This window comes from Herpailurus yagouaroundi, unplaced genomic scaffold (assembly GCF_014898765.1).
Source record: "Herpailurus yagouaroundi ecotype Mexico unplaced genomic scaffold, PumYag 140, whole genome shotgun sequence".
In the NCBI taxonomy this organism is placed as follows: Eukaryota; Metazoa; Chordata; class Mammalia; order Carnivora; family Felidae; genus Herpailurus; species Herpailurus yagouaroundi.
The window spans coordinates 53,965,637-53,992,768 of NW_024412395.1; the positions used below are offsets into that span (position 1 = coordinate 53,965,637).

At 41.0% G+C, this 27,132-nt stretch overlaps 1 protein-coding gene across 11 annotated transcripts in view; it reads left to right on the forward strand.

Moving 5' to 3' along the window:
* The window catches only part of RAPGEF4 (Rap guanine nucleotide exchange factor 4), a 288,036-nt gene that overhangs the window by 230,085 nt on the left and 30,819 nt on the right, over positions 1–27,132 (forward strand). For 7 of the 11 annotated variants that reach the window (XM_040475399.1, XM_040475400.1, XM_040475401.1 and 4 more), the window contains 7 exons: positions 2,948–3,036; positions 7,446–7,524; positions 21,459–21,609; positions 23,325–23,413; positions 24,379–24,409; positions 24,615–24,693; positions 26,084–26,230. In XM_040475399.1, the coding sequence (XP_040331333.1) occupies positions 2,948–3,036; positions 7,446–7,524; positions 21,459–21,609; positions 23,325–23,413; positions 24,379–24,409; positions 24,615–24,693; positions 26,084–26,230 (665 nt within the window). Of the gene's footprint in view, positions 1–2,947; positions 3,176–7,445; positions 7,608–8,438; positions 8,778–19,456; positions 19,624–21,458; positions 21,610–23,324; positions 23,414–24,378; positions 24,410–24,614; positions 24,694–26,083; positions 26,231–27,132 lie in introns of those variants that run through there. The other 4 variants (XM_040475406.1, XM_040475407.1, XR_005790363.1 and 1 more) reach the window with 4 other exon arrangements.

Consider the following 27,132-nt stretch of genomic DNA (forward strand, 5'->3'; position numbering starts at 1 on the left):
GTTTCTCATGCTGAATAAACTATCTCAGGCTCTCAAACATTTACCATTTTGGTTATCTTCTGCTGTGTGGTTATGTGATTTTAATAGGAAAGAGAGAATTTAAAGGGACTGCTCCCGCTTTAGTTACTGTGTTGCTTTTTCCTTAGACTGTCAACCACCCAATTGCTCAGGTCCATTCTGTTTGCAGAAAGATAGTCTCTTTTAGGTTCTCCTCCCCTCCATCCTTTGTCATTGTTGTTCTAGGTGCAGATAGAAGTGTCCTCATTTCCAGACTTGGCATTAGGAACAGATTTTTCTGTCACAGGCTTAAAAGCCCACAGCTTGGATAATGTAATCAATTTGGGCTTCTTTTTAACTTGGACTAGAATAGCTCCTTCATGAAATAAACTGAAAAAAGCCGTGCTGTCTGGGATTCAAGTCCCTCAGTTAAACAGAGGTCAAGCAGAGGGTGTCTGGCAGTGTCCAGCCTGAAACAAAGCAATAATATGGTGTTTCAGCCAAGCCCAGGGCTACAAATTCACAGATGGCTACATCTGGCCAGAAGCTCCCTGGCTCTTTCTCTTCAGAGTTCCGTGACCTAAGAATATCAACACCTGCACTGCCCTCTGTGGAGCTGAGGGAGAGGATGGGCTAAGACAGCCACAGCAGCTGTACCACTAGAGGGAGCCCTTGGTAGCAAAAGCAAGATCTGGTGTCTGAGACTGACGAGGTGGGCAGACATGTCACTTCTCTCTAAGGAGGTGATAGGAAATCTGGTTTGCCCCTCGGTCTTCATTCTTTGTGGCCAGACATAAATACTCTAGCTAAGGGATGTCCGAACCAAGAACACCAGAATGTTAAGCCAACCTGGCAGAGTTAAACTTCTGAGGAGAGAACACATTTCAAACTGAAATACCCATCATGTAACCAGCCAGAAAGCTTACAGCCTGCTAGCGACGACTGCCCAGTGCCATGCCAAATACAAGTCACTGGTGTTCTGTGTAATGTATTTATCATCTTATTTAAATAAAACTTGTTTTCAGACACAAACAAGTTCCTTTTCAGAATGAGCTCCAGGTACCTAGACATACCCTCTGCCCCAAGCGTCTTGGGGCACAGACAGAGCCGGGCCACAAGACACACGCTTGTGCTCCGAAGCCAGACCAGGCTCACAGCAGAGATCTGGCACTTACTAACTCTGTGACCATAGGCCTGCTGCCTCCCCTTGCCCAGCAGATTCTCCATCTGCAGAATGAAGATAATATTTAACTAACAGGAATAAGCAATGACGACATGGTTCAGTGCCCACCTAGCTGTTTGGGGTGTAGGAAATACTCAACAGATGCTGATGCCCTCTCCAGCCCGATTCCTTATTAATGTGGTCAATGCCACCCATCTTCCAGCTTGCCTAGAGAGTACTATCCAAGGATCAGGTATTTCAGGAATTACTGAATGAACTCAGCGGTTTTCTCCATTTAAGTGTTCAAGGCCATTATGGATACACCCTCTCCTTTCCTCAAATAGCCATTGCCTACGAGAGGTAAAACCCTTGTCTTTTGCCTTATTTATTTTGAGAAAGGGGTGATACTTGTGAGGTTAAAATAGATCTTTTTTTTCCTATTCCCCCTTTCTTCCTCTAGGCTCCAAAGTCAGGTTTCCTCAAAGATTTAACTCTTCAGCTTCTTTTTGGTCCTGAGTGCACACACACACTAGCATGCACACATAGAATAGTCTTAACTAATGGTCACCTTACCATCCGGGTAGACTGCATTTGCTACTCATTCAATACCAGAGTTGTTTCACTCAGTCTCTGTTCTCACATGCATGGGGCTATATGTTGGATTGCTTCTTCTTTACTCCCTCAGGCAGGAGGTTAAGACCTTGAGGATTAATACATTAGAGATGTTCTTGGAATCTAAGCACACTTCCTCCAAGGTCTCAAACAGGCAAGGAAAGAGTGTTGGTGAGGAGACAAAGAAATCTGAGTCCTCCTGGAGCCGAATCATACCACTGCTTTCTGAACATTTGTTTTTCATTGTTGTTTTTCTTCCCATCATTTTGCTTTATGTGAAATTCCGAGCAGAAAAGCAAAGTCTGAGTTTTAGCATAGGAGTGCCCAGATCACCTTAATGTATTTTGCCTGTGGTTTCATTCACTGCTTTGTTACCATCTTCGATATGACTTTGAAATAGCCCACATTCAGGTTAAAAAATAAATCCTGTCCTGTTGGTTGATGAAACCCACGGATGGATCTTCTGAAATAATGACTAACACACCCTACCCCCAAATAATATACATTTTACATTGAAATAAATCTATGGATTTTCTAGTGTTGATTTATTTCCTATCCAGATGCTACTGGAGTTTGTTTGCTCAGTGGCGTTTGGGGTTTTGTGTTCCTTTCTCTTGTTTTATTCTTAGCTGTGTTTCCAAAGCACACACCAGTGTACAGTTGGGAAAGACAGAGCATTCCAGAAATAGGCAGGGGAATCCAATGTGGGACCGAGATTGTGCTACAAATAACCCATATATGGGTAACCTAGTTTACTGTCACTTGCCCTCGCCAGCTCCCCCTGCCTGACCCGAACTGCCCTGTGATTTACATGTTCCTTTCCATTCCCCTTGGAGCAAGGCTGAGGCTTCTCAGTTCCCAGCCTGCTAGAGCCGCTCTCCAAGTTTACTTCAGTTCCATGTAGGGAAAAAAGAATAACGTTTTAGTAACTACTTCAATTTGTGAAGGGTTTTTTCATTGTCTTCCTGTGTGGCTTTGGCAAGGTACATGGTCTCTCTTACCATAAGGAGAATGTGGACCATAAGTTAAGTCATAATGGTTCTCTGGGACTCAAACAAGGAATAAGTAAACGAAAACAAAACAGAAAACACACAAAAAACTTAGATATGTGAAAAGTCATTCATTAATTATTTGCCCACTTTTGAAAAACTGATGATGTTTTTATTTCTTATCCAGGTATACTGTGATGTCAGGAACACCTGAAAAAATTTTAGAGCATTTTCTAGAAACAATACGCCTTGAGCCAGCTTTAAATGAAGCAACAGGTAAACACCGAGAACAGTTTTGTGTGTCCATTAAATCCATGCAGAGCACTGTAAAAACAAACAAACAAAAAAGATAACAACAACAGCAAAAGTCCTGAATTCATTCGCAGTATGTGTATCCAAACAGTTTTAGAGGGGAGTTATGTGTATTAACATTAGAAGAGCATTCCTGCGTGGCTGAGTCAGGGAACAATCTTTCAGACCCTCCTCTGCCTGCTCAAATTCTGTCTGTCTTTTGTAGATGGCTCAGTCTTATACATATTAAGAATAGACTTTCATAGACATCCATTAGTTAATAACTCAAATCCTATCTATTTCCATAAGGAATTTGAAGCTGTCTACCTAAAAGGCACAACCTTGTTCCAACTGAGAGTTAAATGATTCTGTCTGTGGTTGTAGATTCTTAGGCTTGGACCCTGGGCTGCCCCAGGGTGTAACTAAACACCAGCACCTGTTAGTCTCCCAGGGCTGTCATAACAAAGTACCACAAACTAGATGGCTTAAACAATAGAAATTTATTGTCTGACAGTGCTAGAGACTACAAGTCCAAGATCAAGGTGACAGCACATTGGCTCCTTCTGAGAGCTGTGAGAGAGTCTGTTCCATGCCACTCTCCTAGCTTCTGGTGGTTTGCCAGCGATCCTTGGCATTCCTTGTTTTGTAGATGTGTATTGAATTAGGGCCCACACTAATGACCTCTTCTTAACTACATCTGCAAAGACCCTATTTCCAAATAAGGTCACATTCTTAGGTATTGAGGGTTAGGACTTCAACCTGCCTTTTTGGGGGGACAAAATTCAACTCATAATACCACCTTACAGTGAAACAATCCTGTTGACTAAGACACAGAGATTCGAGGATGAATGAGATGAATCTCACCACTGAACCTGAGTGTTCAGAGTTATGATATCATTCTCCATTTTGGTTACCATCTTGTACATGACTTTGGAACAACGCATATTCAAGTTTAAAAAAAAAATCCTGTCTTACTGGCCTGTCTCAGAATAATAGGTTAATATTTTAAGCATATTAAGCCCAAAGAAGAACACTTATCACTAAAAGAAACTCAAAGATTTATCTCAAATATTTAGTAATAATTCAAAGCCCAGTTCCATCACTTCTGCAATATACTCAAGGTAAAGTCATCATTATTATTATATATCTCCTAAAAGTATTTTGCCACTGATTTACTTCTTATTTTATCTCTTCATTCCAGCTTCTAATTTTGTAAATAGATTATCTGAGATTTGCTTTCTCGTGTAGCAAATTAATTGGGGAGTAGTGGATATAAAAGCCAGGATCTCTGACTCCAGGGCACTCATTTTCGGTTCAATATCTGTTGAGTATCTTGTTGGGCAGAGACAAAGCTGGATGCTTTGAACTGGGCAAGGTGAAGAAAAGAGTCACCCTCCTGTCCTCAGGAAGTTTATAACCTGCCAGAGGACACAAAGGAATCTGCAAATAACTTGAACATAAGGCAGAATGTGGCCAGTGCTTCAGGAGGGGACTAGCTGAGGGTACCTGAGGCAAAGTGTCATGGAGAATATATAGCCTTGAAGTGGCCCTGCAGGAAGGCTGGAGGTTAGTGACTAGAGACTGGGAACAAAGCCTTCCATACTGAAGGACATTAGTGCTGACCTAGAAATGGGCAAGGAGCATCAAGCGGTCTGGTTCTGCCAGACTATCATATACATAAGTAGGAGGAAGAGGGCAAGGTCTAAGAATAAGGTCTAAGATCTTACAGGGTCTTAAATACAAAGATAAGCATTGGGGAATGGTCGAAGATGTCTGAGCAAGAAGAGTGTGATAAAACCTTTTTTTTTTTTTTTTTTTTTTTGAGAAAGGAAACCCTCAATGGACCCATTAGATGGGGAATCCTTGCTTCTAGGGGGCATACCTAACCCCAAATAAACCACTTTTCTAGAACCTGAGGTCAGGAAAAATATAACAGATCCCCCTCTACCCCCGATTAAGTATTTGCCCAGAATGTGTGATTACCTGGTACAAGAAACAGCATATTCTGTAAAGTAAATATTGACTGAAAAGGAGGATTCTGGTACATTAGAGACTATGGCATCTAAGGAAAGATCTGTAAGATCTTTACTACCCATGAAGAACAAATATATCCTTTCTTTTAAAGTCACCTCTAAGAGGGTTGGGGACTAGAGTATTGCTTTCTAAAAATTGAAGCCTAGAAATCAGTGCATTTTGTGGCTGGCATGTAGAATGTGATTCCTGACCCTTTCATTTTTGTTGTTAGAACTAGGTTAACATCAAAATTTAGTATCAAACTTCATTCTCTGCTGGCTTTTTGGATTCTTTCTCACAAGTGTAATGTTCATGGCTTGGAGATAAAGAATAAATCAGTATCTTTCTCATAATCAAAAATATGAATGTGCCATAGTCATCCTAAAAGTAACGCTAGTAGGCCCTTGAAACACAGATGCAGTAGAGGGAAAGACCTTGGCATTTATGGGTTTATAATACAGTGAGAAATGTCAGAGTTGACAGCAAAACTGGTTTTCACCATAGAAATAAACACTCCTGGGTCTGACAGTACATTCTCTTAATTTACCGAAACATCTATTTTCTACCTAAGACCTATTAGTTTCCTAAACTTTTTATTTCTGTGACCAGCATTAGTCATTGAGTGACTTGAGAAATTATTTTCTAGCAGGAAATGATTTTTTTAAATCAGTCCTCAAGAGTTCATGCCTATGAGTAGAGAACAAGAAAGCCACAGTAAAATACGGGTGCTGGGTTGTTACCTTGCTAGGTGACCAGCTCACCAACCTTGGAGTCCCCAACTCAAATCTCTGCTTTAGCAAAATTTAAACTCCTGTGCAGCCTAGTCCTTCTGAGAGCCTTATAAACAAGCATTACTCCCCTGTCCTCAGAGAATATCTAAAATGTCTAAAGACGAGCCTAGATGTGAAACTTAGACAAGCCAGACTCCTTTTGTACTTAAGGGGAGAAGTTCCATGCAGCTAGTCTGGTGTCTGCTCTGCTTCCTCTCTGGGACTGAATAATAGGACTGAAATAGCTGGCAATGCCAACTGACAACTGCGGAGGATTACACTCATCACTTATATGTAAATGAGTATAATGGCATTATGTGACCTGATAGAGGTGTCAGCTGACGCTACAGTGGTGATCCTGTTGTCATATGTAAATGTATCAAATCAACACGTCATATACCTTAAACTTACACAGCGTTACCTATCAATTATATCTCTTTTGTTAAAATATTATTTAATTTAAAACATAGACATTGGAAATCTAATGTATTCAGTTAAAATTTTCACATCTCTTACCATTTTCTATATGAAGAGTCTCACCAACCCCAGCCAGTATAGTTCATTTCTTAATCAGAATCCACATAGCATTTCAGATAGCAAGTTTCAGCAAGTGTACTTCTAAACACCTGCCTTCCCCTGCTCTCCCAACAACGCTGACTGGATGCTGCTGTCTTTGCAATGAGGAACCAGCCCTGAATTCAAAATGAAGCTTCTCTTTGGGACTTACCTATTTCCCTACCCATCCCCCTGCTTACCTACTGACAAAATAGCTTCAAATATAGGACAGCCACCATCTAACTGTACTAGAGAGCTTTCATTTTGCTTCAGTTACTGCTCAGAGCGTTTATCTTGTCCTTTTTTTTCTTCTTTTGTTTCTCTCACCAACTTTCTGTTCTGATCACCTCCTTCTAGAAATCCGTTGCCTCCGATCTTTCATTGCTCCCTCTGGAAACTGGGTGATAAAGATACAAAGGAAAACGGATGTTGACAAAAGACGTATGGTGTCACGTAGACAAAGAAATGACCGTGTCTTAATCCTGCATGCATGGATGCCCATGGGTGGCTCTTTAATTACATGTATTTTTTTATATATACATTGTGGCTAAGGTGACCAGTGCTGTTTGTAAAGGCAGTCTCTTTTAAAAAATACTATACTTTTTGTTCACTCTCCTAAGAAATGGAGTTTTGACCTCAAGCCTGTCAACATTATTATTTTTTTAAATAATTTTTTTAATGTTTATTTATTTTTGATAGAGAGAGACAGAGCACAAGTGGGGGAGGGGCAGAGAGAGAGGGAGACACAGAATCTGAAGCAGACTCCAGGCTCTGAGCTGTCCGCACAGTGCCCGACGCGGGGACTCAAACTCACAGACTGTGAGATCATGACTGAGCCAAAGTCGGACGCTTAACCGACTGAGCCACCCAGGTGCCCCAACATTATTATCTTTTATATGCAGCATCTCTACGTACAGTAAAACCACAATCCCCCAAGCCAATGTATAAGAACCATTGACATTGACCAAGAACAGATAAACAGACACTCTTGCTTTCCTAAGGATTTCTGCAAAAACCTAATTTCTTTTTCTGCTTTCCTTTTTTTTCCCCCTGCAGATTCCATTTTAAATGACTTTGTTATGATGCACTGTGTTTTCATGCCAAATACCCAGCTTTGCCCAGCCCTGGTGGCCCAATATCCTTTTGTTGTGAAAAACCTCTGTTCCCTTGAAGACACTGCACATGTATATGGTCATTATCTCATTTCATTCTCTGAAGGTAAGTCATGACCCAGGCAGGGTCATGCTGTCCACCTTTGTCAAACTCTGAAATGCCCGCAGTTTTCCCCCACCGTAGGCTCCAGCCCTCTCTAGCATGGTTTTGTTGTGCCGTGTTTCAGGATTTCCTCCCCATTACCTGTGTAGGGGAATGTGAGCCGAGTTACCTCAGGAAGGTGATACATACCTGGGAGGTAACCTAAAGAAAGTTATGGAGAAGAGTGTTATTAGAGAGTATTAGTAGGGACAGTTCCCTAACCTTGGAGGCAGACTTTGTACCTCTGCAGGGTACCTGGCAGCATGGCCCGGGGCCTGCCTGTGTTCTTCCTCTAAGCGCCAGTATTAATCCTTTTGCACATAAATACAGGTTATCATCATGGGGTAGCTTTTCCTTCACATCTGTCCTAGTCCATGCTCTCCTGTAGATACAAAATGTATTCCTTCACTGTATTATTACTACCACATTGCCTTAAGTCACACAAACCTTGGCGTTCTAATGGCAGTTCCCCTAGGCAGCTTGAGTACTGAGTTTGTTTGGGGGCAGCTTTTTAATAGTCTGCTGAATTGACCATTTGGTACACGGTTTCTGGCACAGAGACAGCATTCAGAAAATTAAGTCGAACTTAAATAAAAATGGTGAATGCTATGCAGTTATACCCTCAACTTCGGGGGTCATGTGACAGTATATTTTCCAACTCTACTTTCTTTTCAAAGGAACAAAAATTTAGACCCCAAAACACTTTGGCTTATTGAGTAGTTAAATATATTGAAGGAGGAATGGCTTTCTTTTTTCCGAGCAATCCAATCAATGTTACATGTTTTTCTTTTTCAGAATTATAATTGCCCTACCTGATTCTCATTTCCTTGTTCACTCATAATTCTCTTTGAAGTCAACAGAATGTGTGAGGATGGGAGATTTGAGTTGAATGTGTTATTCAGAAGAAGCTGCAAGAGTGAGATTTGGGTGTTTATTTGCCTGGAAACTATCTTTCCAAGTAATGACAGCTTAATGAGACTTACATACATTATATATTATTTCTGGCTTATATTTGGTTTTTCTCAAGTTAACACATTCAGGATCTGTCTGTGCTCTTTTAACAACATACATAATAATTGTTATGAGACCTTTGAGACTTTTTGGAAGAAAAAATAAAAACCACCATTGAATTCAGACTTATTTTTTCCCAGGAGTTAGCATGTTGATAAGATTAAGGCAAACAAAATGCAAAGAAGAGCGAGACAGTATATGGGCCATGTCATATTATCTTTACAACTCAAAACCCCAAACACCAGGCTTCTTTTTTTTTTTTTTTTTTTTTGCAAATTCTTATTTCTTCATTTTTTAGCTTGTTCCCCTTTAGAGTTGACTGAGAACATTCATAGCACTGGTCTGTTTTTAAAACAGAAGCTCCCAGAGTGAAAGTCCGTACTATGTCCAGGTAGGGAGGTGTGTGGAAAAGCGTACTGGGTGGAGGAGAGGAAGTCACAGAAGTGAACAGTAGAATCAGGGGAGGCCTGTGATATCCAATCCTGATTCTTTTCTCTGTAGATGGAGGGAATCCAGGATGGCTGGGTGTCATCTAAACTACCTAGTGCCCTCAGATCACCTCTTTCACTCTTGGTCCTATGAGAACTTAGATTCTCTTCATTGTTCTATTTTGAATCAACTCTCTGTCAGGCTAATAGCATTGATCCATATTATACTACTTTGTCCTTATAGGAGTCGGTTGGGTTAATATTAGCTTTATTTTACAAATGAGAATTCCAGGACTCAAAAACAGTAGAGTGACATGCCCAAGGCAAGTGGCAGAGCCATGATTCATCGAGGCCTTAGGATTTCAAGCCTGAAGCATGTCACTGTTTTTCTTCACAGATTGTTTATTTAAGAGTTTATCCTTCAGGGGCACCTGGGTGGCTCAGTCAGTTAAGCATCCAACTCTTGATTTCCACTCAGGTTATGATCTCACGGTTCGTAGGATGGAGCCCCCATTGGGCTCTGCACTGACAGCATGGAGCCTCCTTGAGATTCTCTCTCCCTCTCTCTCTGCCCCTCCCCTGCTCATGCACAGATATGCATGCACTCTCTCTCTCTATCTCAAAATAAGTAAATAAACTTTTTAAAAAAGTCTATCCTAAGGAGTTTAACAACATTTCTTGGCAATGTATTGCATGATACATGTTTATCTGTTTCAGGTGGCTCAAAGCAACGTAGATATAATTTGGTGAAGCCAAATAAATCAAGCATTCAATAGAACTTTTTGCAATCATGGAAGTTTCCTATTTCTGGGCTAGACCAGTATCCACTAGCCTTGAAATTAGCGACTATTACTGAGGAACTGAATTTATAATTTTACCTAATTTTCATTCATTTAAATTTAAATAGCTATATGTGGTTTATGGCTACCGTGTTGGACAGCATAAGTCTCGTCCTTAGATCTTGGGAACGAGAGCCTCAAACAAGAATTGCTGTTCTGTAACACCTAGGGAGGGCATCCTGGGGACACCAGGGGCTCACCCTGCTGCAGGCAAGCAAACAGAAAAGGCTTACTCCCTGAAGATCATGCAAGTGTTTCTATATTATGCTGAGGACTCGATTTTTAGTGCCCTTTTCCTCCGGGGACTTCTTATATAACCTATATTTTTTGGTCATTAGTAACATAAACCAATGGTGACTATCTTTTTTTTTTTTTTAATGTTTATTTTTGAGAGACAGAGAGAGTGTGAGCAGGGGAGGAGCAGAGAGAGAGAGAGAGAGGGAAAACCAGGATCCAGAGTAGGCTCCAGGCTCCAAGCTGTCAGCACAGAGCCCAATACAGAGCTTGGACCCACAAACTGAGAGATCATGACCTGAGGTGAAGCAGAAGGTTGGTTAACCAACCAACCCACCCAGGCATCCCCCAATGGTGACTATCTTAAGGAATATAGGAATTCATCAGAGGAATATGGGGTAACTTAGAAAATAGAAGGAAACCTTGAGGAGCACCAGTTTTCAAAAGGGGCCTCAGAGGCAACAAGTAAAGACCCTGCTATTGGGGCAAATCTGCTGCAAGCATCCTAGGCCCTCACCTCATTCCCACATCCCAAGGAAGGAGGGTCTAGTTGGCCTAGCTTGGGTCGCTGCTGACATATTGGTCAAAGGAAGGCAAAGCACTTTATAGGCAGTTCCCCAGAGATGGCCTGTAAAGAATAACAGAGAGAGTGGAGAAATAGGTGGCAAAACAGAGAAAACAACAAATACACATAAACTGCTTACTGCCTTGTGCACAAGTGACAGGAGAAATAATGTAAAACTGAGCAAGTGGGTTAACGCCCATATTGTTGACATGAGATAAGGGATAGCGAAATCCTTAACCCTGTTCCATTAAAGCACTCACATTCAAGTGAGTTGCTTTGGCTCAGTGTTTTCAAAGTACTTAATATCTGTGACTGTGCCTAGCAGCCCTGTGAAGAAGTCAGTATTTTCACTGCGCTTTTTCCAAATCAATAAACTAGGATAATGAAAAATTATGATTTGCTCAGAGAAAAGTAATTACTAGTACAGAAAAGATTTGAGCCCTGAGCCACTGACACCTATTTCTGTCCTTAATCCACATTGTGTGTCACCTCCAATTTTGCTTTTAGCACAAAGGAAGATGGTAGAACTCTGTTTAACATTAATATTTCAGGCCTTTTATGTGCTAATGAGAGAAAATCTCTATTCATTAGCTATGCTTGGAACACGATTTCACCGGATGAATACAAGTGCTTTCTAATGAGTTTTTAAAATTATATTTGTTCAGTTTCTGTACTTTTCATCTTTAGTTTCTTTAATCTTTTTAAAATTTGCACTTAAAATTCAGTTCAATTTTCCACTGGTCTTTCAAAAGAAAAGTCAAGCCACCTATAACCCTATCAGGTATTCCTATTGTTAATATTTTGGTATGTATCCTTCCAGTCTTTTTTCTTTACATGTAGATATATATTTTTGAATATAACAATAGGATCTGACTGTAAGTAATTTTGTCTGCTTTGTCACTAGAAAATATTTTATGAATATCTTTCTCTGCCATCAACTACTTTTCCACACTATTTTCTAAATATAGATGTCTTATATAAGTGAGATCATGTTGTATATGCTTTTTTGTAATATGTTCTTTCTCATATATATACACATATATATACGTATATATATACATACATATATATGTATACATATACATATGTATATGTATATGTATACATATATATGTATACATATACATATGTATATATATGTATACATATATATGTATGTATATATATACGTATATATATGTGTATACATATATATATATATGAAACTATACCTTTTTTCAGTTAATTCCATAGATACTTATTAAACACAATATGTCATATAGTGCTGGGCAACAGAGTGACACAGATACATGAGAAAAACATGATATCATTTTTATTGATTCACAATATTAAATGATAGATATATCATAATTTATTAGCTTCCTCCTATTGTATATTTAGATTTTTTTCCACATTTTTTGCCTATAACAAACACAAAAGGATGAATCAACATCCTCATAGCTAAATCTTTGCCCACTTATACAATCACTTACTTTAAAAGGCAAAGGCAAGGAATATGTAATATTTTAATGCTTTTGATATTTATTACTGCACTGTTCCCCTATTGTCTTAATTTTGTGTTTTATGATTAAACTATCATATTTTTATTTGCACAAATGCATGCAGGCCTTCAGTTCAGTAAGTGATCACAACTAAGTTAATATTATTTTGAATTTTAATAACTACATCCTTGATTCGGAGCATTTTTTTAAATTTTTTATTTTTTTTTAATGTTTACTTATTTTAGAGAGAGAGAGAGAGAGACAGAGCACAAGTGCAGGAGGGGCAGAGAGAGAGGGAGACACAGAATCCGAAGCAGACTCCAGGCTCTGAGCTGTCAGCACAGACCCTGATGCGGGGCTCAAGCTCACGAACCGTGAGATCATGACCTGAGCCGAAGTTGGACGCTTAACCGATTGAGTCACCCAGGCGCCCCCTGATTTGGAGCATTTTTACATCACTTACTTTATCTTTCCAAAACCCAGCCCCCACTTGTGAGGCTTCAAAAGGACTGGTATGATACTTACTTCCTTTTACATGTAGGAGAAATCAAGGCACATGGAGTCAAGTGAGCCAGAATTCTACATATACTGGCAAATATTTGGAGAAACTCTATGTGCCACTAATATAATTCTAGTTGCACTAGACATTGTAGTTGCCATCAGGGTCGTCTCAGTGGGTTGACTGGCTTTGGCCGTGATTGGCTCTCTGATTGCATGTCCAAAGTAGACTGAGCCAATGAGAGTCAAAGAGAGGCTTCCTGAGGCTTCTCAGGAAAAAGTTTTCTCAATATTTAAGAAAGAGAGCAGGAAGCCTGTAGCTCCAATTACCAGTGACCACCTTGCCTTCGTACAATGACGAGGGGGAAGAGTCCTATGACAAAGCTGACATGCATGGAGACTCAGGAAGAAAATGGGTCTGCGATGGCACCTTTGCACTGGTACCAATCCTGGAGCTAACCTACTGAAGATTCTTTGATATGTCAGCAAGTACAGGTCCTTGTCATTCAGAACAGATTGTTACTACAGCTGAAAGAATCTTAAGTGATCAATGGCTTATATTTAAATTTATAAGAATGTAAATACAGCAATAATTTTGGTCAAATTTTTTTTCTTAGTATCCTAATTTCTTTTGGCTTAGTATTCAACACAAATTCTGTGCTTTGGGCATGGAAATAATTCATTTCATTTCCTGAGTTAAAGAGAAAAAATAGAATGCAGATTTGCCGCTAAGTTTCAGCTAAAACTACCTTCATATACCTCTGTGTATCTCTTACACAGAGACAAAGCAAACACAACACCTTCCTTTACTGAAAGGAAGGGCCTCCATCATTTATTTCTCTGTAAAACTGTCCTAGGATGTTCTCTTTATAAGTTCACTTGTATTCCCTAGGAGGAACTTTTATCAAAAATTGCTTTTCTTATTTTTTTAATGTTTATTTATTTTTGAGACAGAAACAGAGCATGAGTGGGAGAAGGGCAGAGAGAGAGGAAGACACAGATTCTGAGACAGGCTCCAGGCTTTGAACTATCAGCACAGACCCCAATTTGGGGCTCGAACTCATGAACCATGAGATCATAACCTGAACCGAGGTTGGACTGAGCCAACTCAGACTGAGCCAACTCAGCCAACTGACTGAGCCACCCAGATGCCCCCAAATTTGGGGGGTTTTTGTTGACTATTTACAAAACAGTGTTGGGTGTTTTTTATCTAGATTAAGCCAAGTTTTTAGGAATATTATTTAGATGTCTAAGGGAAGTTGTGAGCTTAAATTTTGTTGAAGCCAAGTTTTACCATTGTAGTCCCCCAATTGGTTATGTGGGTGTTTAATCCATATGTTGCTACGAGAGCAATTTACTCCTGTAGGTATGCAACTTGAGACTTTTATTTTCAATAAAGTAGATTTGGTTTGATGATAATATGATGTGATCATGGTGCCCTCTTTCTGAGAAAAGGACCGTATTATCAGATATTCTACAAAGTACTATATATGCATTTTCCTAGCCTCATATCAACACCATGGGATGGGTACCCTTTTTACACTAAGGAAGTAAGCCTGAGCAGACATGTAATTTTCCCCCAAGCTACATAGCTAGTCAGTGTTAGGACAGTATTTGACCCAGCAGTGGGGTGTTACTCTACATCCTAGTTCTCTACTCTGAATACTAGCCCCTGAGCTAAGACTAAAAAGAATAGCCAAGAACTAGAGGCTTCCAAAAATGCAGAGAATTCTGAAAATCAGTGAGAAAATAAAATTCTGAGCAAGAAAATGGGAGGCACTTAAAGAAAATGACAGCACAGAAAGCAGTCCCACAAGCCCAAGTTCATAGGCTGACACAAACACAGGAGTAGCTGTGTGATGGGAATAGCATCACAGAGTTACACCCAGAAACGCTGGGTCCTGTGAAAAATCCCCAAAAGAATCACCCATCCAAAAGATGCAACATTATTTCCAGAGGTGGATCAATAATAATGATGGTGGCTAACTCTTGCTGAGCACTTAATATGTCTCAGATACTATTCTACATGGTTTACCAGTATTGTCTCATCTCATCCTTAACAGCAGTCCTATGATGTTTACTGATGAAGAGACTGAGGCCCTAAGTGGTCAATTAACCGACCAAGGGTCTCATGGTTTGTAAGTAGGGAAGCTGGCCTGTGAACCCAGGCTGTCTAATTCCAGAACTTGCATTCCACACACGTGCCGCGTGAAGGAAGGGATAGATTCAGCGCTCAGGATATTGAGGTGCTCCACAAAGGCAAGCAGGTAGTAAAGAGGCCCCATAACACAGTGGGAAAAGCAAAAGCTCTGAAGTCAGAAGACTCTGTGTTTAATGCCTGCGTCTTACAAACTATATTACTCAGCAATTATCCTTAACCTTTCTGAACCCCGTCTATATGAAAGGGTAATTATACCTGTCCTGCCCAGCTCATCAGGTTGTTGTAAAGATCAAGTGAGGCTCTGTGTGTGAAAGTACATTATAAACCTTAAAGCCCCACATAAATATTGCCCCACAGAAATAAATTACGGTGCCATTATGAAAGGAATATAGCATAATGTAAAGAATATACTTAAGCTTTGTCTAGTCAGTGGGCAGATGACCCCCAAAGTTTGTTTTCAGCTGCAAGCAGAGATCTTGTATGCAAAGCAGGGCTTAAAAAACAACAACATTGAAGAGTATCAGTTTGAATGTTGATAAGTGTTTTATAAATAGCTGCATAATTAGCATGTACTTACTGCAAAAAGTATACATAATATTTTATTCCCTGTTGTAGGCTGTAATGAATCTGCTGCCTCTACGTCCTAGGTGGTTTTCACTTACTTTCCCCTTGATAATTTTAATACGTGGAACCATTATTAGCTGAATTAAGAATAAGTAAATGAGCAGTAAAAAAAAATACAGAAAAATTACAGGTGCCTGTGGTGAGTAAGATAATAACTAGGTAAAAATATATGAAATAATTACAGTGTTTGAACGGCAGAGCCGGCATGAGGAAAATGACTCAATGGAATATTAAGGCTGCTGTTGGCAGGGTAGAAAGACCGTAGCCTACACTGTGGCCTTCACCTCTTCAGATTCTCGGCTCTAATCCTCCCTGAGAACAGATCCAATTTGTCCTCAGCCACGTTTGTGGTGCCAAAGGGGCTGGTCCAATTCGACAAAGGTTTAGTCATTCTGAAAGTCTGTGCTCCTATGGATTAAATACCCAGTATCTAAAAGCTTCTGTTTCAAAGATGCGTCCGATGTTTGGTACTTAGTGGACTTAGTCCACCTGGTGATATCGAATAGGAACTTATTTAGGATGTATCTATCATCTGTATTTGACATCTTGACAAAATGGAATTTCAGATAATGTAGATAAAGGGTTTTTAAGGAGCTGTGATTTGTTTGTTTGTTTGTTTGTTTGTTTGTTCTAGAAAACTGGGTTATATATAACACCCAAACAGTGTGATTGAATTAAGGTAACCAGTCAATCAACAAACATTTGGGACTTTTTATGTTTCCAGATCCTGCTGCTAAGGATTCTGATTTAATGCTCCCAGATGGTGAAAAAATCTTATTACCATAAGAAGAGAAACCTCAAGTTAGGATTTGAATCCTCACAAATGTTTGGTTAATAGCAATGAACCACTGCTTTTTATTTTTTTATTTTTTTTAAGCAAGCTCTACACCCAATACAGGGCTTGAACTCAGGACCCTGAGATCAAGAGTCGCATGCTCCACTGAGGGTTGCCTGGGTGGTAGGTTAAGTGTCAGACTCTTGGTTTCAGCTCAGGTCGTGATCTCACGGTTCGTGAGTACAAGCACCACATCAGGCTCTGCGCTGACAGCATGGAGCCTGCTTGGGGTTCTCTCTCTGTTCTCTTTCTGCCCCTACTTGACCCGTGTGCTCTCGCTCTCTCTCTCTCTCAAATATATAAACAAAAAAATTTTTTTTAATGATTAAATAAAAGAGTCACATTCTCCACCGACTGAGCCAGCCAGGTACCCCCAAGCCACTGCTTTTTAAATCAGCAGGTTCTGGACAAGAGCACGGGTTGAAGCTACAGCAGAGAGGAACAGTGGAAACCGTCTGCTTCCCTGACTGTCAGTTTGTCAGGGAGTTGCAACAATTAACACTTGATTTTCTGTATGTGCTTTGTGTTCTTTGAGGATTTAGGGGGATCAGTTTCTGCATCTGAGACAAATTTCTCCGTTATCTAATAAACCTCTAAATCACCTAATTCTGCTGCATACATAATATATGTTAGCATTAAGAGATACTAATATCAGACAAAATGTGACAACATAGGTAAACAAAGTAGTGGAGAGAGGGATAAGAGAACTGAGTTCTAATCCCAAGAATCCCATTGATAGATTTGGAAAAAATCATTTTAAACTCATTCTACCTCAGTTTCCTTACCTCTGAAGTGGTGGAGTTGGAGGTAAAATCAAAGGGCTTTTGCAACTCACAGATTCTATGATTCTGTGAACCATCTGAAATCAACTCTGTGTCCGTGATGACTTTGGCCATTTTGACTATTAAGGCCTTTTCTTAATTGTGTTTAAAATAAAAATTCAGGGACACTGGGGTGGCTCACTTGGTTGAGCATCCGACTTCAGCTCAGGTCATGATCTCACGGTTCATGGGTTTGAGCCCCGCATCAGGTTCTGTGCTGACAGCTCAGAGCCTGGAGCCTGCTTTGAATTCTGTGTCTCCCTCTCTCTCTGACCCTCCCCTATTTGCACACGTGCACGTGAGCACACTGTCTCTCTCTCTCTCTCTCTCTCTCTCTCTCAAAAATAAACATTGAAAAAAAATTTTTTGAATAAAATAAAATAAAAGTTCAGTAAGGGGCACCTGGGTGGCTCAGTTGGTTAAACATCTGACTCTTGATTTCAGCTCAGGTCATGATCTCATGGTTCCTGAGATGGAGCCCACACTGGGCTCCACACTGGCAGCGCGGAGCCTGCTTGGGATTGTTTCTCTCTCTCCCTCTCTGCTCCTCCCCTGCTTGTGCGTTCTCTGTCTCTTAAATAAATAAACATTTAAAAATAATAATAAAAAATAGAAGTAAAAATTCAGTGAATAATTCTAGATTCTCTTACAGACTTTTAACTGGCACTTTATGTGACACCATGTTATCTTTCTGTGTCTTTTTCTCCATGAATTCAAGCAGCCATATTGCTTTTTTTTTTTTTTAATGTTTTATTCATTTTTGACAGAGCATATTTGGGGGAGGGCCAGAGAGAGAGGGAAACAGAGGATCTGAAGTGGGCTCTGCGCTGACAGCAGCAAGCCCAATGTGGGGATTGAACTCATGAGCCGTGAGACCATGACCTGAGCTGAAGTTGTATGCTCAACCGACTGAGCCACCCAGGCACCCCACCATATTGCTTCTTACCTGAACTTAACTGTCATGATCTCAGGAGTCATGGCCTTACTTAATCCAAGTATTTCCTGATCATTTTTATTTTCTCTGCTAACCTGCACATAACATAGACATTAGCCACGTATATATTTCAGATAGTGTTCTTCAGATGTTAAAAGTAACTTATGTGGGGAAAAAAAGTTTATATGTGTGGTATCTGTTGATAATCCTTTTTAAATTGTTACTTGTCCTAGAGAAGAGCTAGATTTTTATGCTGTGTATGTAGAACTTTATCCATCAAGTGGTTAATGCATTATTCTGGTTTTAGCCAAAAACCAGAAACCTGGTTTCTGCAACCTTCCTGATGTGTTTGAATGTATAAACAAACTATATTTGAAATGTTACTCTTTTTAGGTTGCATTGTTTTACATCGCATTAAGACATGGGACCTGGTAGGATTTCTTTCCCCTTTTGGCTGCTATCTGAAGGGAATATAGTTTTTTCCCCTCTCTCCACCTTTTTTGTAAAAGTTAAATAAAATATCAAAATAAATCTTCTAAAAGCCTGGTGAAAGTGTTATGGGAATCAATAGAAGCCCCGATACTGCATCAATAAGCATTTCAGGTATAATCAATTACATAAAGCGTTCTCTGTGCCCCTTGAGAATCTGGCTCAACAGACTGTTCAAGAATAGAACAATATGTTGCCTGTGGAGGGGCAGAGTCCTTGAGCATCTTTCTGGATTCCGCTTCTAAAAGTACTATTACCCCCACCTCCAGTAACATCTGTGAGGGGAAAGGAAGACTTTGTGAAATAAATCAGTGCTTCCTTTTATTTTCCCAGAGGCAAAAATACTTAACTTTCATGAGAAAAGAAAGCAAGCCTCATTCTCGTCCCTCTGGATTTGGTCATTGCTGGCTCCCAGGAGGCTGTGGAACCACTCATTAAGAGCAGAGGACACTCAGAGCTGGTTTAGAAAGTACTTGTCGGCTCTGGGAAACTTAGAACTTAGGCAAAAAAAGAAGGAGGAAGGAAGGAAGGCAGAAAGAAAGACAGGAATATTTTTCTCATTAGGATTTTTGCTTCCCAGATGCAATCATTCTCAATAATTTCATGAACCCAAGCACTAATGTCCAGTCACTATAGCCACTGTTTAGGACTGGGGGCGGGGTGGTGGTGATGACAATGGAAAGAGCCCTGTCTGGATTTATAAACCCTGCCATTTATTCACTGAACAGCCTCAGGCAGATCTCTTCTCTCTGTTTCATCCGTAAATATTTATAGAGAGCGTTATACAATCATGTGAGTGCATTGAGCATATTTATTACAAACTATAAAGCTCCATACACATTTATAGGTTTATCATGTTAATTCTTCCAATCCTGTGTTCTATCTCATTGCAGACAAAATAAAGATTTTCCCCCATAGGAAAGAAGCCAAGAAAAATCTTTGTCCTGACCCACAGAGATGATATAAATTTAGTATCCTATCCTAAGGCCTTATAGATTAGCCACAGGTATGCTGCTGATAGCACTGTATCCAACTCACAAGCGTTTGCATTACTTCCTGAGTCCCAAGTCAAAATAACCTGGAAAGTTAGCATTATATCCACTTGATATCAACCTTAATACTCCAAACCATTGCAGTCTTGTGCAAGTAAGAAGAACAATCTCTTTCTCTCTCCCTCTCTCTTACTGACTCTTGGGTGGAACACTATGTATTTTCCAATCAGTCAAGAGTAACTCATTTGGTGCCCACTGTGTGCCAGACTGTGTTGCTAAGATACCATAAAAAAATAGTGATAAAACGTAGTGCCCAGCACTGCAGTTCTTGGGAAAGAAAAACCGAGTTGTGTGTATATACAAGCAAGAGACCTAAGGGTTAATCAGAAAAGAAATAATTTTTGCATAAAGTGATCTTTCTTCCCGTTTTTTTATTGTAAGCTCAGAAAGAATTGTAGCAATACAGGTTGAGCAATTTTCTTTTTTATGAATCCTGTGCTCAATTTATGAAAGTCATTTTGCAACCCATTTACATGCAGTAAACTTTGCTTTAAGGTTCTGTCATTTACCTTGATCATGATTATTTATAGTCCCTTTAGAAAAGGCCCTTTACTGGTTTAGGTCTCAAGCACAGCACTGCCACAAGGCAGTTTTCTACTGAGCCTTTTAAGTCATGGTCGTAAGCTAAGGCATAGCCAGTCTTATAGCCAACTATGAGGCACAGGGGTGTTGTGTAATGGGGAAGAGAAGTAGTTGGAATTAAGAGTCTTGGTCAAAATCAACTCTATACTCTCACCATGTAATCCTGGTTATTTTTGCTCCTTTACAGTCAGTTTGCTCACTTGTAGAAAGGGAAGGATGCTTAACTGAAGTACTCTAGTGCAAGATACAGGGTAAATTATAAAGAGGAAATTGTTCCATGAACTAATTGTCTAATTGCGGTAGGAACTACTATAAATCACTGAAAAAGGAATGGTATGTCTAATCTAAAATCTTTCTTGATCACATACTATATTCTCTCTACTGTAATACACACATGAATGCAAACTGAGAGCAGAAGCCCTTACCTTACACATAGTGGGCATTCAATTATGTATTTATTGTATTGATGGATAAATACAGTTGCTAGCTGAAAGTCACTGTGCTAAGCATGGTACAGAATACAAGGTATTTAATGTATCTTCCTAGGCCTGCAGGAGCTTCTAGTTTAGTTAAGATGACTAGCCATAAATGCACAAAAAGCCAATATGAGTTATGTTGTGGTTCTAGACAGAAGTTATGATGTAAAGAGTGTGTCTGAGTCCCTTACCAGACCTATATGGTAGGAACCCTTCCTCTTCCTAACAATGGGAGAGCCTGTCTTCTTCCAGCCTCACTTTCCCCCATGCACTCCTGGTATGAATTACAGCTCCAGCAGAACTTAGATGCTCACTCAGAAGGGTTTAGCTGAAATGTATACAATGAAGTGGCTTAATAGAGATATATGCAGAATTCTGGGAAGCAAAAAGAGATGGCAAGGGACAAGCTAGAAAGACAAGCAACAGTAGGAAGCATTCCCTACCCTAGAGGTGAAGGGCCAGGTGAAGGTCAGGCAGGGAGTGTGGTGGTGGCCAGAGCTAGGCACAGAAAGAACCCCTGTCAACACACAAGTCCAGGTGGAGTCATGCAAGTCTCATTCCTTGGACAACTGTCATGTCAAAGTCCGCAGACATTAGCAAAGGTTTGTATGCATTTGCTCCAGAATCTTTACATGGGCGGGGCTTCTCTTGTGGGCCTGAGGAAGGAATGCCATCAGTCCAGAAGGCTGGCTTTCTGAAACCGGGACCTGTCACTCTCTACCTTTGCAAGTAGCTCAGTGAAATGAGTGTGAAATGGCTAGATGTCTTCCTTGACTCCGAGGCACTTACCACGCACAGCCTTCACAAGGCACGGAGCAGGAGAAAACAGACTACACCCTCAACAATAAGAGGCGAGTCATCCGCCTGGTGCTGCAGTGGGCCGCCGTGCACGGGGACGTGCTACAAGAGGATGATGTGGCCGTGGCTTTCCTCGAGGTACGTGGGGTCATCCCTTCCCAGAGTACGTCTTTGTCTTACGATCCAGGACTCTCCATAAGCATGGTAGCTTCCCTGGAGAGACTGTGATTGCAAATTCTCTTCTCTGTTAACATGTTCATCAGAAGGGTACTCTGAGAGGGATAGAGAACAACTTCAGCCATTATCCGGCCACTCATTCAATAACAGCTAGCATTTTAATGTATTTTCATTTGGTCTCTTTTTCTTTGTGTATTTTCTATGGTTATAATCACATAGTACCCATCATTTTGTAGGCTGCTTTTTCCACTTTATATAAGGAATTTTTCTATGTCAATACAGTCTTTCTAATAAAAATTTCGAATGACCTTTGAGTAGCTCTGCCACAGATATACTTCTTTTCCTCATATTGTTGAATATTTACATCATTTACAGTTTTCACATTCCTCAAATAATAGTACAGTGAACCTTTTTCAGCAAGTAGATCTGTCCTTGGTTACATTCCTAGAAATAGGATTACTGGATCAAATGGTACCTATTTTTGAGTGGAGTGAAACAGATCATTTTATTGAGGACTTTCTAGGACCATGAAGTGGTTTCCAAAGGGACACGATTTATTTTGTAAGCACTGCTTTGAGCTGAACTTCCCTTTTCCTTCCCATGGTCCCAGCCCCACATTGCAACATTGACCCTGGCACTGAGTCCTTGATGACTCACTCTGTCCTCCAAAACTTAGATGAGGATCTTCTATATAGGCAAAAGGCAATGTGGCTTCTATTTCAAACTTTATCAGTCTGTATGTTCAAGAATGAATTATCCAAAAGGAATGTACCCCTTCTCTCCTGTGTAATCATGTAATTTGGCAGGCAGATTGGTGGGGAAGGGAGGAAGAGGCACTATGAGTGTCCCCAAAAGCTGTGGAAAGAAGTATTTTGAAAATATAAAGGAAAAATAGTAGCCTGGCTCATACATTGACTCCTGGCTTCTACAGGTTGAACAAAGGACTGTTTTGCAGATGGACCACAGTGGTGGTTAAGAAGGCATTGCCACAGTTGTCATCTTCTGCTCCTCAACAAAGCAGGGCCCAGCTGCTGCTGCCGGGCCATCAGGATAGTTCCCAGGACGTCCATAAAGAGTCCTGAGTTGGTACAAACTCAGCATAACTTCAGTACGGTACTGAAGACTATGCCGGCATTTTACTACCAAAAATCGACCACCATCAGTGGGCAATATTAAACAACAAATGCTAAAATAATATTTAAAATAAATGTTAAAATTTCCCTGAAAAAATAGAGGTGAAAAAGTGCTCTTAAAGCGTAGGTTATAAAGTGACCCATTCTGAAACATTGCGTTACGTTGCCTTTCCGATAAATATCACATGAACAATTCATTTGCAATTAAAAAAAAAAATTTGAGTTCTTTTATTGTGGTAAAATATATCAAACATAAAATTTGTCGTTTTAACCATTCTCAAGGACACAGTTCAGTGGCATTATTTAATTCACAATGTTATGCAACCCTCACCACTACCTATTTCTAAATCCTTTTCTCACTTGCAATTTTGAAGTTAGACATTTTGTAATGTTTTCTTTTTCTTTTTTGTCTCCAGTCTATGAAACCATAGTCTGGAGATGGCTAGCAAAGCAGATAACATAAGGACACATCTTTATTGATCTTTACAGAATTGTGCACCTTTGCAATTCTTATTAAAAGCCTGTGACTTTTGCCAATTACAGGAGTTTTATGTGTCTGTATCAGATGATGCCCGGATGATTGCTGCCCTCAAGGAGCAACTGCCTGAGTTAGAGAAGATTGTCAAACAAATGTAAGGAAGGGGTTGGCTTTGGGTATGTGTTCATGAAGTAAGTGCCTGCCTCTCAGGCCAAACATCTTACAAAAAGCCCTTTGCCCCAAAAAGGTGAAAGCCAGTTTTCGGCAGGCACACAGTGTTCTGGTTTGAGTGGATGGGGCCTCGGGCATAGGTGTGATGAGGCCAGATAAAGAGGGGGGAAGTTCTGCTCAGCTGTCTTCTGTTGCTGGACATCTGCCAAGAGAAAGCCTGGGACAAGGCAAAGATCCTCCTATGGGGCATCTAACTCAGTAAACTTGGGTCCTTTTTGTTCGAGGCAGTGAATCCAGTAATAGTCAGTGGCATTTAAAGAAAGTATAGGAGGAATTACTTTATGGAAAATTCACTTTCTGCTGCCAGAGCTGTTGCCAGTGAATGTTTGTGTCCTCTTAGTGAAAACATGGAAGGTTTCACACACTGTACCTTGAGCCATACAGTAAATACTGGAAAGAGCGTCTGCTGCTAGAAAGACCTGAAAGCTAGAAAATGGTTTTCAACGTCAGTTCTGCCAGGGATCTGCCTGTGATGAGAGCTGATCTCTTTGTGTCTCCTCTGTGCTTGGTCTCCTGGTATTAAAATAAAGAGGTTTGGGGTGGCTGGGTGGCTCAGTTGGTTAAGCGTCTGACTTCAGCTCAGGTCATGATCTCATGGTTCGTGGGTTCGAGCCCATGTCGGGCTCTGTGCTGACAGCTCAGAGCCTGGAGCCTGCTTTGGATTCTGTGTCTCCCTCTCTCTCTCTGCCCTTCCCCTGCTCCTGCTCTCTCTCTCACTCTCTCTCTCTCTCAAAAATAAACATTAAAAAAAATTAAGAGGCTCATATTGCTCCCGAAGGATTGCTGCCATTTCATTTTTGTGATGTAAGATTAAAGTTATACACAAATGAAGTAATTCAAAATAACGGTACCAATGCTATTAAATAATGTGCTCTCTCTTTCTCGTAGTTCAGAAGATGCAAAGGCTCCACAAAAGAAGGTAAGTGACAATGGATTAGGATTCTCTCATTGTGCCCTGTTGCATAACAATTCTCCAGAAATATTATAGCGCAATATAGAAAAGTGATGTGTTTGTAAAAAGAAAATATGTTTTCCTCATTTCTTGACTCTGGCTGTTTCTTGGGTGTGTTTCCTCAGGGTTGCAAATATACATTGGTCATTAAAAGCTGTTATTACTCTTACAGCACAAAGTTCTTTTGCAACAGTTCAACACAGGCGATGAGAGAGCCCAGAAGCGCCAGCCTGTCCGCGGCTCTGATGAAGGTGAGACGTGTCTTCCAACTCATGGTTGTACAGATTACTCAAAGTCAGAATAAAATCTCCCCCCGGGAACCCTCAACCCCACAGAATAGCTTTTCTTGGACTATGTCTTGGCACTCCAAATAGTTTACTTGAAGGTGCCCTTTTGCATTCCGATTATTTATCTTCTTGAACTCTGGGCCTTGAGTGGAAGTGCTGGTCCACACTTCCCTGATTCAGCCTCTCCCTCACTACCACCTTTTCCTGAAGGAAGGAAAGATTATGTCAGGAACTAGTTGTCAAGGTTGCCCCTCTGGGAAGAGCTGGCAGGAAAGCAGCTGGCACTTTGCAATGTCACACAGAGGAGAAGGGCCAGGGTCATCTGCAGAACAGGACTCCTGCCCAGGGGGAAGCACTCTGATCCTGAGCACGGCCTTGTTGGCAGCCTTCAGGGAGGTGCAGATGCTGACAATTACCGTTTGGTCACTTAAAGATTTGTCTAGAGAATCACAACCAAAATAAAATTAATAATAATGATAACATTTTCATTTGAAGCCACAAATTGTAATTTAGCAGTGCCTCTAAACCCAAGACTTACAGTAGCTGCAGTTGCTTCCAAGATTTGTGTTCAGAGGTGAGCATGTAGGTGTCGTATATGGGTTTGCTGAGCTCGGTACCCCACGTGCTGTGGCCCAGCCCCAGAGTACACAAAGCAGTGAACAAGTGAGCAGGAATGTCAGCGTGTTCACATCCTAGGCAGAAGCACTCCTGTTTGCAGAGGTGTTCGTGTTGACTTCGCACCACCACACCAGGCAGCAGTGACCCAGCAATATGCCTACAGCACAGCACTTCCTGTGTTATGAAAAAGAAACCCTCACAGACAAGGGCACACCCAGAAAACAGGCCTACACATACTTCATTTTTTCCCATCACTTCTATATGGATTTTTCACAAAAATCTGCTATCGTTTTTTTTTTTTTTAATGTTTATTTACTTTTGCGAGAAAGAGTGCACGCGGGATAGGGGCAGAGAGACATGGAGACACAGAATCTGAAGCAGGCTCCAGGCTCTGAGCTGTCAGCACAGAGCCCGACGTGGGGCTCGAACTCACAGACCGTGAGATCATGACCTGAACCGAAGTCGGACACTTAACCGACTGAGCCGCCCAGGCACCCCTGCTATCGTTTTTTGAGTTGGAGATGGAAGCCACGTGTGTACCTATTCTCAGACCAATGCTGAGGTCAAGAGTTTGGGAAGCGGGCAGGCATAGGCATAGGTGACTGCAAATAGATACAATAGTAAGAGTGACAAGACGATGCCAATTTGGGAGGATATCTAAACATTTCCCGTTGCTGATGGTTTTCTTAAGAATTCCCAAGACCAATTTGCCATATTGTTACTGCCTTCCCAATAGTTCTGTTTAAAGTCTATTGCATGGACCACACCTACACAACCATTCGGGTGCCGGTGGCCGCCTCAGTGAAGGAAGTCATCAGCGCAGTTGCTGACAAACTAGGCTCTGGAGAAGGCCTGATCATCGTCAAGATGAGCTCTGGAGGAGGTAACAGCCTTAATTAGCACTTTGGGCTTCTGCAAAATGGAATATCCAGTCCAATGAGAAACCCTGCCAGGAGTTAGCGTGGCCCATCCAAGCGGATCCAGAGGGACAAATTGGTGCTTGTGTGTGCTCCCGCAAATAACAAAATAATACGGTTAGAAGTGGGCTGGATAAGTGTCTAATATGCCCCATTTTGTAGGTACCCACTATAAAGCAGAAAAAGGTGAAGTGATCTGAGGCCAGCTGGAGCTGAGGACTCTGGTGTGGATGCCAGCCTGGAGTTCTTTCTGTGTAAACCCTAAACAAAAAAAGCATAAGGCCTTCGAGCTCTGAGAAACGTGGACCCAAAGAGGGCCTCTGGCGTGAAGCTACAGGCCATAGGTTTCCAGAAGTCTGAAGTTGGAGGTGGTCATGGTCTAGTTGTTCCCATCTGTTGATGGTTCCCCTCTTTACCCTGTAGAGAGGGCAGGAGCTCAACTCATCGGATAAAATAAGCATATTTTCCCCATGGGATTACATGATTACCTTATGCGTTGTTGAAATGTCATATATTCATTCACCATATATATCCACTGGCCACTGACTATGACTGGGACCGGAGGGATGTGCTGTGGCGGGTGGGAGGTAGCTAGTAACGAGTTACAATCCACACTGGCAAGAGTTTTGGAACCGTCAGCACACGTTGCAGTGAGTCCGGAGGAAGGAGCAGTAAGCCCATCTGGTCTGGCAATGATTTCATAGCCACTGGGGATCCTCCAGGATCGGGTAAGCCATTTTTGCCATGTCTGAAGGCAAATGATTCTACTGCTGCAGGATTTTTAGATGCATCATGGGTTCCCTAGATATCCTCTTCCATTTCTGCCCCAGTCACACGGGACCCAGGATGTCCCTTTTCGCCCATCCCG